We start from the raw sequence: 17,232 nt of genomic DNA, 5'->3' as shown, positions 1-17,232 counted from the left end.
TCTTCTGTCACTGTAGTGAGCAGTCCATTTGGTTCTGATTTTCCATAGCATCAGTCCCACTCTTTGTGTCACAGACTGAAAACAAAGGCTAATTCACTCTGATGTGAACTCATTAGAAGCAGCAGACAGATCATTTGGAAAAGTTCCAGTTGCACATTCTCTCTAATACAGGCTTCCAAAATCTGTGAATCCTGATACCCCATAGTAATCTGTTAACTTCATGTTTTAAAAATTGAGAAAAACTAAACTATATCATACAATGATAAGGCTAAAAGTTTAATAATCTCTTCTTTTACTGTTGTTCACCTTGAATTCAGCTGCTTTGAGAAGTGTCTGATTAATATCCTGGAAGAAAACGGGATCGGAAAGCAATTTCTGTTGTAGCCTAACTGACCTAATTCCAGCATTTCCCATATATTGCACAACACTTGTTTGCTGAAGACAATTTTGTATTTATTTTGAATCCAGTTATTCTAGATTTTTACAATTGGCGTAACATGAACTGCAGAGTAGTTTTCTGAATGTGACTTGCATGCAAATATTACTTCTCTGTAGTGTGAGAAAGTTCAGTGATCTAGAAAGACAGCTTTGACATCTTTCCGTCTAGAAATGCAGTCTTAGGTTAAAGTGGACACTGCGCCAGACATCTTCTGATTAAGACATGCTTTCACAAATTCACTTCTAGTGTACTTTCATGCAGAGTCTGAGTTACTCCAGGAGTCTGATTGGGTTTGGTACTATTTCTTTCTTCATTTTATCTTAGCTAATAAAACATGTTTTCAGAAGCTCTGACAAAGCAGAATTTATACGTAAGTCAGTAAATTATGACGTTTGTGAAGCTGAAAATATAATTCAAAAGCCCACTATTTAAACACAACTGATGTGCATTTTTTTATCCATTTTGATGCACTGAAAAAAAAAAAAAAAAAAAAAAAAAAAAAAAGAAGCATTAAAAAAAACATGATCTTACCATTAATAAATACGTAGACTGTAGATTCCCTCTTCTTTTTCGCTGGACTTGTTGGGTATCTGCAGCTATATCTTCCAGTGTCATTTGCTTGAGTTCTGCTCAAGGTCAGAGTGCTGCAGGACTGTGTCCCATTCCTTCCACAGGCGTACTTAGTTACATTCAGCCTTTTGCTGTCCTTACTTAGAGTTTCAGGCAAAGACCATGAATGAAGCATTTCCCCCCTGCAAATACAGATAAGGAAGCAGAAACAATTATGTTGGGCTGCAGTGATATAGCTCCAGTTCCCAAGCTTTCTGTTTTATTATATTAGGCTATTTCTGGGGTTCTCTTTTATCTTGTTCTCCAAAAACAACAACAGAAACAACAAAGAACTACTGAACAATTGCCATTGAAGTTCACTCCCCACCTTTCCCTGCAACGTAAGGTTTCTTTTTTTTTTTTTTTTAATTTTAGCTAAAAAAAATATGAAAAAATAGTATCAGGTATATAAATTCCCAGCCAAATTACAAGAAGCCAGCTCAGCTGGTTACCTGCATGTGAGATTTAAAGTCTGGCCTGCTTGAAGAACGTGCTGTCTGCCATTCACGCTCAGCACAGGAATTTTTAATTTTGATCCTGAAGTTGATCCTAGAAAAACAAAGAAGAAAGGCATTAACAATGACAAATCATCCAGCTCCAAGTCCACTCATGTTTAGGAAGCTATACTGGAAGGAGAAAGCAAAGCAAAGGCAGTGCTGCCCTCACCACACATACTCCTTTCCTCCGGGAAAAATTGTGCTGCTCTGACTCAGGACTTGCATCCTTCTCAGAAAGAATTATTCAGAAAAGAAAGAAGACGTGGAAGCAATGCAAGATTTGGTCAACAATTTTATTCTCAAGTTGTTCACTGAGTGAACCATGAAGAAAGCTCAGGACCTTGTGGCTGCTCAATGAACCAGGGAAGTGTGTCCTCCAGCACTGCCGGCTGTGTTTCCTTAGGAAACGCTGCAATGGCAGCCTCTTGAATAGTTGGCCACAACCAGACTTTGACCTCTGAGATCCCGAACTCTCACTCAGACACCTCACTGCAAAGCTGAGACTGCCTTGGAAGGAGGCAAAGGGGATTTAGGACCTTCCCTTCCTGTCTCTGAAGGTCACAGCCTTGTCACATCATGGTCCCTCACTAGCTGAAGGCTTCCTTAGGTAAAGTTGTGTCAAAAGACAATTGGACAACTCTACAGTAAATTTTAAGAAAAAGTACCAGACCTGCTGCTTGCTGAGAAAGCAAATGTGCCAACAAAGATCCCATCTTGGCCAGACCACTCTGGTGTGATGAGTGAAACCCTGGATTCCTGGATATCAGTATAGCATGGAGTGGCTTGGGATGCTTGAAAAACGTCAAAGCAGATTTCTTGCAAGTTGTGTGATGGCGACTTGCAGAAGGTTGATGGAAAAGCATCATGGTCAGAAGAACAGAGGACTGCAGGACCTTTTTGTTCATTAAGCCAACAAGTGGCAGGAAGGTGTAATGCTGTATCTTTGCACCATAATAGGCTATTCCACAAAAGCTTTCATGGCAAGCAGAGAGAAATGCATGGCCAGGTAAAGAAGCAGTCCTCGATCCTACTGCCTCGCACTGACAGCAAAGTGTTCCAGAAGAAAGGAACATAAATATTTTGCAAGATTTAAAACCAGTTCAAGTCTAAACCTGGACCTGTCTGCAATTTGTGAAGATTTTAGTGTTGTGAGAGAAGATCAGAGAGTACTCCAGCTAACTTCACTCCAAGAGAAGAAAGTTAATTTTCAACACAAGAGGTTTCTACCACAACTAAATACCAACTGCTGAGTGTATCACACACAGTAGAAATAGATGAGTTCCATGTGGCTATTGTGAATGACCACCAGGAAGGCCAATCTTCCACTGACTAGAAGGAATGATAAGGCAACATCACTAGCTGAGTTGGGCAACTAAATATTGAATGTACAAACTCTGTTCAACTGTATGCTCCAAATTCAACAACTTTTACTCAGCAGTCATGCATCTGAGGATGGGAACTCCTTCAGTCTAAGAAAGGCCTAGAAGGCAAGTCTCCACTTTTGGGGAGTGATGCTAAAAGGACAAGGATTTTGTATAAAAGGTAAGGAGGTGCTGCCTTCATTTGCTCTTATTTAGCTTCTCCTGGAAGTGCCAGATGTTCTCCATTTGTCAGTAAGTATTTCCTACTGTAGTGGTGTTCCATACATACTAACATCCATCTCTGTTCAAAAGAAAACTTAAAGCATACACTTAAATGTACAGATGAACTAAGTTATAGCCCACTTGAACGGGCTTCAAGCATAACAAGTTTTCAGAACAAAGAGAAGTTTTCAGGACTTTACTACAAGTATTACCAGAAATTTGAATGGTGATACAGTACAAATACACAAACTTTCTCTAAGATTTGTCTAGAAAAATCAGACCTTGGCCTAAAAACGAATACATTCTTCCAGCTGTTTGCAGGAGAGAAAGAAAATCTTTGAAGGAGTAATTTGTTAGGTGGTATCTTGCAGGCATACATTTTCCTCACCTGCCATTTAAGAATCTTAACTCTGAAATGGTGGGTCTTCCAAATAGCACACCATGCTTTTATGGGGTAGACTCCTGTAGATGCATGCAGCCTTTGAGTATACTGACTTTCAGTTCTGAAATAACATCCCTGAAGCTAAATGCTGAGAACTTGAGAGAAGACCTGTATTTCTCTTATCAACCTAGTATCAGAGGACGAGATGCTCCATACTGGGTGCAGAGCTTTGCTCAGCACTGCAGGAAGCACCCTGCCAGCAGCAAAGGCAGCCTGCAGCAGCATGCTTGTGCTTGACTCACACCAGGACAAGGAGACCAGACCTGTTGTTTTCCAAGTCTGCCAAAGGTAAAGGGCAAGAAAGCATCATAAAGTTTACAAGTTTTTATCTTGGTAGCTCTACATAGATATAAGAAAAGACTCCCATATACAAATCTCAAGATTTGCCTTAAATTAAGCATACGGAACATGACAGCTTGGTAGTACATGGCTTTAGAGTTATTAAAATCTAGTGAAGAGGAAAAATAATCTTTTCACCCTTACCCTTTAGACAAAAAAGAAAGCCAGATGTGCCAGGTATGTATTGAAGTGTCTCTAAAAGACACCACAGTATTTGTAAACATGATGGGTGCAGCCTTAAGGAGTGCTTAGTTTTTGTCTAACTTTGCTCCCATTGACGTACACCAGAGTTACACCACAGATTCCAAGCACATTTCAGACACAACTCCAGTATGAATCACATTAATATTCAAGACCTAGTATCAGTGTACTTGCTACCATAAATCAGATTTTTAATGTATTCATTGATTTAGCTTTCCACTAACAAAAAGCTGAAGAAATGATGATATATTTCTAGCCAAGACAAGACAATACTTTTTACCAGCAGTCTGAAGAAAAGTAACTTAATTGGACATCCTATCTACTTACGGGTCATTAGCTTTGTTACATTTTTAAATGCTCCAAAACTGATGCAGAGTACAAATGCAATGGAGTTTGACATGTTTACTAGAAAAGAAAAGGAAAGGAGAATAGCAAGGAAATTCCCACTGTCAATATTTAGAAGTGGATTATGTCTTCTCTATACCTTCTCCGGGCATTTTACTTGACACCGTCTTTTCTGAAGGGTCATGGCTCAACAGGACACATTCACTTATCATTATGCCTGTCACTAGGCGACCATCAGCAACCTACCCTCACACTGACCTACATAGAGGGGTGCAACTTCTTTTCAATGGACAACAAGAGAACTAATTAATCCTGATAACTGAGGAATCTCTCCTCATAAGGAGGAGAAAGGGGTGATCTTCCTGCACATTCTATTTGGTTTGGAAGGCTTATTACCTGTATGTGTGAGAGTCAACCAACATGATTGCTTAATTAACAAATGAACGTCAATTTAGACTGCAGAAGTTAGTCTGTCTAAAACTAATTATGGAAGGAATTTTTTCTTAGTAAAAACAGAGGGTGTAATCTATAATTTGCAAAGAAACAAAAGAATGAGATTTGTTTAACTATTTTCTGCCTTGCAAAAAAGCATTTGCTTTTTCTAAATGAACAGAACTTTGAATCATTTGTTAACCAAAAACACACTATGAGTAATTAAGAGATAAAATATTTGAACCTGCACTTATTTTCCAATATGATGTGTGAGTTCAGTTCTACAGACATCCAAGTAACTATGCATACATGATCAACCTTCCACTGACTTTGGATAAATTTCAATTTCTCTTAAAAGAACAGATTCACTGAACTCAAGATCAGGATCACGTACCAGATTATTGCCTCTGTTCTAATTTTTCCAGCCCTACTTTTACATTTTCTTTTTTATGAACTTTAAATTTCTGTTACCTGAGACTAAAGAAAGTCAACTCAAAAGATAACTCTGTGCCTTAGTTCAAAGAAACAAACTACATTAGAAGTTATTAGAAACTGCCTCGAGGTGAACAGGCTTGGTGGTCTTCAACATCCTTCTTATAATTTGAGGCTAAGTGATCCTCCAGCTACCACAATTATCCTGAACACGTTGACTAATCCGTTTTCACCTGCACAATGAGAGGTTAAAGAGGATGTTCCGTTTATCTTTGCAACTTCAGTGTATATAAAGAATCTGACCTTCTGGGTTTAAAGTGCCATCTGTGAGCAATAAAGTTATCCATCAAGAAGTAATTGCTTCAGTCATCGTTGGATTTGCACGTGTGTTAAAGCTGGTTAAACATAACCAATTCTTTGTGATTTTTAGCACCAAATATCATCTCCTCCTGATTCAAACATATTCTGCAAAAATATATTTTGCATGAGACATGAACTGGAAATGGAATGCACGTGGTATCTTAATCGGGTCTTCACCTCTCCGTGCTCATTATGCTACAGGTCATTCAGATCAAATGCAGCCTGGGACTTCACTCTTGCTTATGACCACTTCCTTGTGAGTCATCTCATTGAAGGGAATGGAGACAACTACACATGTGCAACTAGTAGGAAATTGTAGAATCTGGCCAGAATGCTCGGGAGTGCTCAGAGGTCTGACCTTCGGCGTGTTTCCAGTGAAACAAGTTGAATGACCTGCAGCACCTTAACCAGAACACAGCCACAAGTGAATCTCATATGGGGTGTGTGGCTTTACTTCATTTTGTAAAATCTGGGACAGTGGGAGCTTTCCTTATTTCAAAGTTCTCCTTGTAAGCTGCCGTATCACCATCTCTTCTAAAGGTACTTCAAAGGAGGGCAAATACGGCCTTTGTTTTTTCCGTCAGACAGCTGTATCTATCCGTAAAAAAATTATTTCTATCATTATGCCCATTATGCCATATCACTCTATTTAAAACATATGAGAAGGAGACAAAGGAACTTCTTGTAGATTCCAAAGAGCTATTTAAAGCTGTGGTTAACATCCTATCGTAACTTTGAACAATTGACCAACAGTTCCCCATAGTTTAATCAACGCTGAAATTCCCACCAGCTTCAGTACTTGCATTTATAAGACAAAATAACTAACTAACTAACTAAATAAAAATATGTTTGTGGGCTGAACTGTATCAAAAACTTAACTGGTGACTGGAAAAAAAAGGATTATTTTTGTGCCCCAAACATGACAGTCTGGCTTACTACAGAACAAGAAGAGAAGGCATCACCCAATGTAATGAATCATAGAATGGCCTGGGTTGAAAAGGACTACAATGATCATGTAGGTTCAACCCCCCTGCTATGTGCAGGGTTGCCAGCCACCAGACCATGCTGCCCAGAGCCACAATCAACCTGGTCCTGAATGCCTCCAGGGCTGGGGCATCCACAGCCTCTCCAGGCAACCCTCTTCACCACCCTCTAAGTGAAAAACTTCCTCCTAATATCTAAACCTCCCCTGTCTCAGTTTAAACCCTCTGTCTATCACTATCCACCCCCATAAATAGTTGTTAATAAAGCTTTCCACTTGTTTGACTCCTAGTGGCAGCTGCTTGTGCCTGTCCATGGCAGCAACAGCCCCATCCTGTGCACTCTGCTGGGATCTCTGGATATTGGACACAGGCAGCATGTTCTTGTTCCCTTACCCAGAGGTGAAAGCATGGTCTCCACTGTCCATGCTTAGGTACAGCCTCCAGGAAACACCTACAAGCCATGAGCCACCCTGAGGCTCCAGCAGCACTTCAGGTCTGTCTGGTGCAACTTTGGCCTCTGCTCCAAAGGAAACCTCACAGTCCTTCACACACCTGATTGCACATGTTTCTGAAGCAAATCCAACCCCCACACCTAAACATGGCAGAAGAGGAACAAGGAGAATTATCTGCCACGGAGCATGCAGAGAGGCCTACAGTGCAAGCTGACCCTGAGCTGAGCAAGCTCCTGGTCCAAAGCACCAAAACATAACCCTTATTTTGATGCAATCAGAACTTTGCAGGGTCATCAAGGGCTGTAGTGTGTGGTGAGGGTTAACAGACCCGTGGGCCATGAGGTGGCTTTGTCCCAGTTTCCTGTTTGCTTGGTGCAAGGAGAGGCACTGTGCGTGCTGGCAAGCAGGAGCACACTGTGGGCAGGATAAGTGCTTCAAGCTGTCTCACTCCTCCATGGATCTTTCCCTCCTACACGCCTCTGCTGTGACTGAAATGTGCTCTTGTTTGCTTTCAAGATCAAGAAAACTGTTAGAAGCTATTCGCTTACAAAACACACATCGATTCATGAAAATCATCTATCCAGTGATGAATCCCTTCCAGATTCAGAATGGACATTGCAATTATCAGGTCTCTGCACAACACACGCCCAGCAATTTCTGGATCAAATGCTTGAAGTGGCTGAATCTCAACTGTGATTTAAGAGTTTAAGGTGCTATTAGGATGCAACAGTCAGCCAATAAAATGGATAGGTTAATGAGTGAGAGAGATGGGCTTCTGTGTGACAGTGCATCATAATGAAGCCTGAAAAGAATAAGGTTTATATCTCTGGACTGGAGAGTCCTGTGCAGGCTAAAATGCCTTGACCCTGACTCTATAACCTGGAATTAAAAATGTCAGCAGGGCAAATGGACTCATGACTGCCTGAGAAAGGTCTCCACCAACACAAAATGACGTGTGCCTACTATTTCAACCGTCTTTCTCCTCTCAGTTCTGGATCTTGGAGCAAGAGATAAGAGTTTATTTACTGAGCATATGCACTTTCTGTGCATGGATGTGTAAACATGCTGATACAAGATTAGATGCTGCAGAGGTCGAGCATGACATCAAGTGCCCAAAAATAGAGCAGGTGCATTTCTGATAGCACTTCATTAACACATCTGAGCAGGATGCACTACTGGGCCAATATGGCCAATAGCCATATATGTAAACAAACAGATTTCCCCAATACTTGCCACTCATTTACTCAATATTTTGCCAGTATTTCGCTCCAGCTAAGTAAAGCACAGCTCAGTGATTTAAGATGGCTGACATAAAGCCATTATGTTTTAGTTGTTCATTTAGATAAGAAAGGCAGATCTGGAAATTTAACAAGCTGAAACCACACCTGGCTATTTGAAATAAATGTGACACCAGTTATAACCATTTGGAAACACCACAACTTCCTGTCATACCCAGGCAGCTGAAAAGCCACAAGGATGGCCAAGGCAAAGCAGTTCAATGCATTGTGCCCAAGCAATGTCTGCTTGAAGGCACTCAGATCACCATTTCATCAGACTTTGTGTCCTGTCCGCCCTAAGGTCAACAGGTGACTGCTAGGCCTGGCCACTTCACACAAGGCCAGTTAAAAATTGATTTTGGAATTCAGCATTCAGTGAACTTGAGTGAGAAAAAGAAAACCTCAGTTTCCTCTTTCATCCGTCCAAAATGTATTGCATCTGGAAACATGGTGTCTGAAATGAGAACAACTGCCACCATCCAGCATGGCAGTGGTGCTTGTTTCGTTGGCTATGTAATGAGAAAGCCATTAACAGAGAAGAAGAAAAATCAGCCATGGTAACAACCTTTTTCCCACTGAAAGTATGGAATTGAAAATGGGAATCTAAATGTTTAGCCTAATGCCTCCATTACAAACTATTAAAAACCATTACAAACACCTCTGCTGTAAACACATGCCAGTCTTTCCATTAACTAGCATAGTAGAAAAGTACTGATACAACATAAAGGCAAAGAAAGTACATCAAAAACACAGTCCATTTTAAATTCCTATAATCAGGTATTAAGGGAGTAAATTATATTTTTCTTTTCCTTACCAAATTACATTTCTTTACCAGCTTGATACTTAAGATTCGTTACAGATTTCCTGACAAGAGAAACTAAGCAATATAGTAGGATTGAACTGGACGAGTGATTCAGATCAATGTCTCAGAAGGCAAATGGCCTAGCTGCCAATAATCTGCCAGCTCAGCCAGCAAAACGGCCCTACCAAGTCCATTTGAGACCACATTGTTCATTAAGTTCTGCACACAGGGATAGATTCAGAACAAAGTTAAATAAAACTTAAAGCTGTTGGGTATTACTTCTGATGTTCGCCCATTACAGCTGAACCGGCCCATAAATCTCCAAGGAGAAAAAAATAAAATAAAATAAAATAAAATAAAATAAAATAAAATAAAATAAAATAAAATAAAATAAAATAAAATAAAATAAAATAAAATAAAATAAAATAAAATAAAATAAAATAAAATAAAAATAGTTGGAAACCAGCTTTCTAATCATCCTGATGTAACCTACAGAATAGCTATGAATGGTGAAAATAAGGAAATAACTAATGCAAAGCTACAGTTTAAACCAGAGAGGTGAGTAGGAAAAGAGTAGGAAAAGAGGACTTCCACCTCTACTCTGAAGTTTAATTTTGATTACAAATTAATCAAAAGTAATGCAAGAATATCCGGAGTGAGCTTCCTCCTAAAGCTGATGTTACAGTGGGACTGCTCCCTCTGGCTGATGATTCTTCTGGGCTCTGCACTGGGAATCCCTCCATCCTTCATCATGAAGTCAGCCCTCTTTCCAAGGGCTGGTATGAAACCAGTCAGTGCTCCACTTGGTTCAGAATGTGAGCTGTAGCACTGCCTGAAACAAAAGCAGGTTTTCACATCAAACCCTACCAGCACAGCAAAAGAAGAAAATCTTCTATACTGCACAATATAACGCACTGTAACCCCACCATAGTGTATCCATTTGCCATAAACAGACAACATCTGAATTTTGGCAGACTAATTTTGGTTATCTCAATTCTCAGTTCCACGTTCTCTTAGTAAATCATGGTGGACTGGAGAGCATACTACCATAATAATAATAATAATAATAAATAAAATAAAAAATCCTCTCTGAAGAATTTGTCTAAGTAGATGCTTTTTGTGCAAGGTTTCTTGAGCCTTCCCTGAAGATTAAATGTTGGACACCATTGAAGACACAACACAGAGCTACTGGGAGCTAACCCAGGATGGCAGCTCTCACGCTTCTCTTACTGCTGGTCCACAGTGACCCCGAGGAGAGGTTTTTCCATGGCGGAAGGACAATGGAAACAAAAGGAACAAAGTTCTGTGGCCAAGAAGGATCCCACAGGAAGGACGCAGGGGCGAGCTGTGTGAAGTTGTGGAATGCCTCTCATGAAGTGCCCTCGTGCTCCTCCCTCACTGCTCCCCACGCACTGAGCAGGGGGTCCCGTTCCCAGAGCTTCCCGAGGGAACTTCCCAGGGGGAGGACATCTGCTCAGGGTCCCCGCTCTGCAAGGGCCACTGTGCCCACTCACCTCTGTTTCCGGGAGCAGAGCAGAAATAGAATCAACCTATTGCCCTAGTGTCCCCAAACCACTGAAATCCTGGAAACAGTTTCCTCCTGAGCACTTCCCTGGCCTCCAGCTCCTACAGCAGCAAAGAACACCTTGTTTCAAGGCAATGGCTCCAAAAGGACTTAAAAGAGATTATATTTATGGGGGCTTACAGTTGGATAAATGAATGCTAGAAGGGTATACCTATCACCCGGCAAAGTATTGAAATCACACAAAAAGAAGCTTCTGCCAATCCCATCACACTGGACTGTGATATAAGTATTGTATATGCGTGACTTAACAATGGGGATATAGACAAATCGATTCTGGTTGTGAGAATCAACTGTAGTTTGATGGAGAAACAACAGAGACAGTAAAACCAGGTCATTGTAAATGTGAGCCTTTCTCTCCTTCGTTACGACAAACCAAACCAAAATCAAGGGTAGAAGATGAATAAATCAGTCAACCATTTTTCAAAAATCAATCACAGTCTTGAGTAATACAGAGATGTCATTATCAATATCTTCCTCCTCTCCATGACTGTTGACATGTCAAGGGTGGCACAGCTCCAGCCACCATGCATAAAACAAAACAACTACCAACCATGATGCAAAGCAGAAGAAACAGTCTTCTACACTCCCAGTACAAACTCCTCCATATATTATAATAGTTCGAGACTTCCACTGCAGGTAGCAGGTTTGAATTTTTTCTCACACACCCTTGTATTTCTCAATACATTACAGTTTTTATTATCTGTGGCATGAAGTCATTCTGACAGTCATAATAGGCATAATATTGCACCACGTTTGGCTTTGGAATGAGCACTTGGTTTTCACTTTTCCAACTGCTTCTTGCTGCATGAATGACTTTTTCTCTTAACCACATGGATTTATATGACACTGAATCCAACCACAGAACAATGAAACTGAACTTGGTAAGAGAAAACTGTCTGCACACCTTCCGGCCCATCCCTCAACCAGCCTTCAGATGAGCAGTTCCTTCATGACAGGATGAGAAGTCAGATTGCTCAGAACTGGGAATGCTGGGAAGGTCGTTCCCTGTCTACAGCCTGCACGTAGAAGGAGTGCATGGCAACAGCAAAGAGAAAAGAGGCAAGTGCTGCCCATGGGAAGAATCCATGCTGAAGTACACATAGAAATGACTTCCCATGTTCTTACAAACGTTGAGAGGCGAGGAAAAAACAGCATCAGACTGCTGGGAGCAAAGAAGGACACAAAGATGAAGCACGTCTGAAGGGAGCAGTTTGCTGCTGAAGGCGTCACCCCAATGGGAGGTGTTTGCCTCCAGCCGCAGAGGTGGCAGTGGTGGCTGAGCACACACCACCAGTGCTGCATGGCAATGCTCTCAGAGCAGGGTGGCTTTCCATTCCCTCAGGGGCTGCAACAGGAATTCCAGCCCCTGGATTCAGGGAATCCAAGGGAGCAGTTTTGCTGATAAAGCACCATCACAGCCCCACTGGACACGGATTGCTGAAATGCCAGGCCTGCGTCCTCATCTGCTGTGCCTCTTCCTTCCCCAATCTCAGTCGGACACAAAAACTAGTAACTTGATAAATATTTGTGCTCGAAGCTTCCAAACCACATCAAAGTGTAAGGACTCAACAACTGTCCTGAAAATCTGGACAACTTCCTTTTGTCCTGTACACCCACGCGGTACGAAGGGCTACTGGTTTCAGACTTTGTAGCATCTGACAATAATAGCTTGGCTTGTTGGCTACTGTTCACATGTATTAAAGAAAGAAAGAAAGAAAAAAGAAGAAGAATAACAACAAACCACAACCGATCTCCAGTTGTCCAGTTCCCTTTTATGGTTCTAAATGTACTGGGTGATTCGAGATATGAAGCTCTTTTCTAGGGTACATGTCAAGTAACCCATTTCCTTGTGCATGAACCATAAAGAACTTGCTGGCTTAGCCCAAAGAAATTGCTCTGGGTTACACAAACTATGGGAGGATGAAATATGGATTTCTGTAGAGTATGTGAGCACAGCACCTGCCTGGTAAAACACTGGTAAGTAATTTAATGGATTTTCTTCAGGAATGCCAAAAACCATGGCAATGTATAAAACTTCTTAAAAGCCTGTGTTGTATTACAAGGTCTAACTCTTCCACCTAACACGAACGTAGCTTGACATGTTTTAGGGAACCCAAGTTCCATAAAGATTCAGAAGTGGGAAAGTCCATTTTTCAGCACTCTGTTGAGAATTCCAGCCCTAATCCTAAATTAGACCACTGTAGCTGCATGTCTGTGCTGCTGTTTCAGATGAGCACTCAAATCAAATAGAAACCTTAACACAGGAGCTTCAATCTGATCAGCACTTTTGAGGAAGTCAGGTTAGTTATTGCAAGAAATTAACCTCAAAGCAGTTTAGATTTGACCTGGAATTACTTTCTTCATTTCTTGCATCTGACCATGAAATTGAAAAGTCCATCGGTCGCTGGAGACGTCGATGATTTAGTTCCAACTGGAATAACTCAGGCTTGTATAGTGGTGTCCACAGATAAGATTGTAATATATTCTCTATATCTTCTAGCTGCTAATTGTGAGGTATTGCCAGGGTGCTGACAGCTGGAAATAAAGCTGATTTATCCATCTCATGTTTCTGAAAGTGCGGACACACCATCCTTGCTGCAGGCTGCAGAACCTGATCATTTCAGGATTAAAGCTCAGTCCTTTACATTCTCAAGTGCCACTGATTAAAATTATTGTCATACAAAGTCTGTGACTGGGAGATCAAACCTAAATATGGCACTGAAGTCTTCATGTTGACCATTGTGCACAATTGCATGCAATATAGTTTGTGGAATTAATACACATGAAGTATGAAAGAAATATATGTAAGTACTGCTCAAAACAGAGACAAAACATTATTCTTTCCTCTGATAGCTGAAATACAAATGTGCACAGAAATACCAGAGGGCTGAAGTGCTCAAGACTCATGAATCAAAGAAACATAATTTCCCATTATTTCCTTTATCTCCTTTTTCAAGCAGAAACTTTTAGTTTTCACGTTGTCTGGGGGCAATTGGAATTATTAAGTAGCTATATACAACTTAAAGATCTCTTTCTGTCCCTTCATTATGGAGGTGTCTGAAACACCTGAACCACTGACTCTGTGAATCTTCTCCAGTACAAGTCAGTAAACGCTCAGCTGACACCTGAAGAGACTGAATTACAAGAGTGAAGCCTTAAGAATACTTAAAAGGGGAAGTACTGGACAGCTTGAGTGAGTTTCAGGTAAGCAGGCAGTGAAGCAGGGTGAAATGGGAAGGAATGCTTAGAGGTGACTTAGCAGAGAACATCGCATCCCTTCACTGACAACTCTGAAATGCTGTATGCCGATGAGAGCTTCAGTTCTGGCTCATAAGAAGTTTGTTCAGCCTATGTGGGATGTCCAGTCAAACCTCCACAGTAAGGAGAAAGAAAGAAAGAAGGAAGGAAAACACAACAAAATTGAAGATGCTTAAGAAGTCTGAGCTCTGGACTGGAGCCAAATTTCCTTTAAGTGAGGAAAGAAATACAAATTTCCAGCAAGCCAGTTGTAAAGGCATTCAGCTACGCAACAGTGAGGCACCGCTCCGTACCTATTGCACTTTGAGCCAGCTCCAGTGTCCGTGTCCCCACTGCCCACCACCCAGCACACCGGGGCTTCCCCTAACCAAGCCAAGCCTTTCCCATTGGAGTTGGTGCAGGGTGTACGTGCTCCTGACGGTGCCTGGAGCAGAAAAGTGAGCCAGGGTCCCTTACAGCACCTCAGTCCCAGAGTCCACCTTCTCCCAGGACAGTGGGTTTGCAGCAGTTTGCACAATGGGAAACCTTTCCGACAGGAAAGAGGAAGCCGATGCCCCAGCGCAGCTCGGCACCGCGGGAGCCCATGTGGGAGAGGGACACCGAAGTTCAAGCTCAAGCTGTGAAGGAGGCCTGGCAAGGATTTCAACCTGTGTTTCCTGTATCCACAATGAGAGTCCGACGCCTGTGCCTATTCCATCCTTATGCCAAGAAGGGCACAGCAGAGAAAAAACAACGTGTGGAAATTAATATTTCCCTGAGGGGTGGGGGAATATAGAATACCTATGTGTCTATAACAAAGCTGATGAATCAGCACTTCCCGAGCAGGAAAACGTCTCTGCGGCGCGGCCCCTCCAGCTTTCCTCCGGGTAGCACCGCAGCACCGGGGCCGCTCCCGCGGTACTCTGCCCCCGGCGGGGACACGCTGCCCACGATCACAGCACTTTTCTTTTTCGGAGTGAGAAAAGCCTTAGTAACCAATCCCCAAAAGCATCGCCATTAGGCACAGCGGACTTTCGCAGTGGGCGCGGAGCCATCCCGTCACACGTAGCCCCGCGGGATGCGGGCAGCCCCGTCCTGACCCGCCGGGAGGGACCCGCGCCGCGCTCCCTGCCCTGCCCGCACCGGGGGCACCTTTCTGCCTCACAGAAAACAAAGCGGGCTGCAAAGCAGCCTATCTCGCGACCACAGCGTGTTTTTTCTCCCAGAGACACGGATTCGGACATCGCGACTACCCGCGCTGCGGAGCGGCTCGGCATCCTCGGGTACCCCCTCACTGCGCCCTACCGGGGAACGGGCGGGCGGGCAGGTGCCCACCGGCTGCCGCGGCGCGGCGGGGAGAACCGCCGATGGGGAGCGTCCCGGGGAGCCTGGGGCCGGGCGGGGGCCAGCGGGGGCCGGCGGACTCCTACCTGCGAGCAGGAAGGCGGCTCCCAGCAGCACGGTCCCTGAGAGCAGCTGGCGGGGCATGGTCCTGCCCGAGGCGGCGCGGGGCTCTTTCCGTGAAGACGGCAGACAGGCGGAGGCGCCGACCGAGTTCCGACGGGCTCTTCTCGGTGCCGGGCTCCTCCCGCGGTGGCGGAGATAGCGGCGCGGCATCAGCATCCAGCGGCCCCGCAGCCCTCCCCGCCCGCCCCGTCCCGCGGAAAGGGAGTGTCCGCGGCCAGCCGCCCAGCCAGCTTCACCTCCCGCGGACATCAATTAGCGGCCGGCCCCGGCTTCGCTGATTTATAACTTCTCCACCCCCCACCGCGCACCCCCTCCCGCCCCCGGCACATCCTCCGCCGGGAGCACGCCCTCCACGGGCCGCCTCCCCGCCGACGGCGGGCACCGACCGCTCCCCGCGGGGCTCTCGTCCCCGGCTCCGGCCCCTCGGAGTTTCCAGCCCAGTCGGCAGACCCCGACTGTCCCGCACCGCCCAGGTGCGGTGCTCGGAGCGCCCCAGGGGGACTGACGGAGCGACCCCGAGCGCACAGAGCGGCCAAGGCAGGGAGGGGCACTGCTAGCGGTGTCCCCAGCGCTAAGGATGTCCCAGGAGCTCGCCCTGGCTATGGGGCCACAGAATTAGGTCTTTGGACTGATCCAGTGCGGCTCTTCCTTTATTTGTATAATATAAAGGAAGTCTCGAGAACATACACACAGGGCAGGTAAATGGAATCAACCCCTGCATTGAGGAGAAGGAAATGGAGACACATCGAGACATTAGTTGGCTGGTCTGAGGCCAACTTGGTGACAAGAATCACAAATAGAATGCAGATCTTTTGCGTCCCACCAGATCATCCTGTGTGACAAAAAAGATGAGAGGTCGGTGTTGTTTTCAACTCAAGAACTGTTTAACTTTCAAGTTTCAAGTCAGTGAGCACGTTTCCTGCATGCTTATATCCAACTCCCGTTCACAAGTGACACCCTGAGTTAAGAATTTCAGGCTGCGTTTTCCAATCTTCCTGCTCCCAGCTGAGACCTTGGAAATAAAATAGTTATGGATATCTTCCCCCTCATCTGCTTGCACCATGGGGGGGAAGAACCCAGAAGTTTTTTCCTGAAGAGGATGACTCATGACAAGTCACCTCCTCCAGAGGAGAGGACAGCAGCTGGGAAAACAGCCGCTCAATGAAGACAGTGCAGCCAGAAGTAGGAACTAGGACACTGGGCATCCTGACAGCTCAGACCCCCTAGGAGCCAGGGCTCCCGTGCACGGAGCAAAGGGAACTGAATGTCCCTGCCTCTGACCTACCCAGTGCTGAGTACGTGCTGAGTCTGAGATGATGCAGGCCCCATCACAAGCTCCGCGGCCATACCACACCAGCTCCACACCCTCTTCACACCTCCTACATCACAGCTGCATTCATTCATAGCCTCCAAAGACCACAGCACTTTGGCAAGATGTATCTCCTTCCTTCTCCAAAGGATGTCCTCAGCTCCTGACCCACCCCAGGGGCTGAGGAACAGGGAGGGCAAACCTGAAGACCTGCTCATAAGCCCTCATCACTCTCCTTGTGCTAAAGCCCAGGGGGGAGAGATATGGAGTTTACACAAAAACTGGAAGGACCTCAGTAGTGAGATACAGGGAAGAAAGTGGCAGTGGACTTTCTTATGAAGCAGAGTAAAATTGCTGTAGGAATCCTGTGCTTCGATGGAAGGCATCTCTGAACACTTCGTCTGAAGCACCTGGGTAGATGGACAGGGCAGTTCCTATTTT

The 17,232-nt window shown here is 44.1% G+C and overlaps 1 protein-coding gene across 1 annotated transcript in view; it reads right to left on the bottom strand.

Annotated features, from left to right (window-relative positions):
- Window positions 1-15,718, bottom strand: part of FLT1 (fms related receptor tyrosine kinase 1) — a 98,565-nt gene extending 82,847 nt beyond the window's left edge. Inside the window, exons 1-3 of the mRNA XM_072326406.1 lie at window positions 15,446-15,718; window positions 1,501-1,597; window positions 971-1,191 (exon numbers count right to left, since the gene is read on the bottom strand). Of these exons, the coding sequence (XP_072182507.1) occupies window positions 971-1,191; window positions 1,501-1,597; window positions 15,446-15,638 (511 nt within the window). The 5' untranslated portion in view covers window positions 15,639-15,718. The remainder of the gene's footprint in view (window positions 1-970; window positions 1,192-1,500; window positions 1,598-15,445) is intronic.
- Window positions 15,719-17,232: the final 1,514 nt, after the last annotated feature.

Source organism: Excalfactoria chinensis, chromosome 1, assembly GCF_039878825.1.
Source record: "Excalfactoria chinensis isolate bCotChi1 chromosome 1, bCotChi1.hap2, whole genome shotgun sequence".
Classification (NCBI taxonomy): Eukaryota; Metazoa; Chordata; class Aves; order Galliformes; family Phasianidae; genus Excalfactoria; species Excalfactoria chinensis.
The sequence above is the reverse complement of the archived record's forward strand: the minus strand, read 5'-3'. Positions and strand labels throughout refer to the sequence as shown.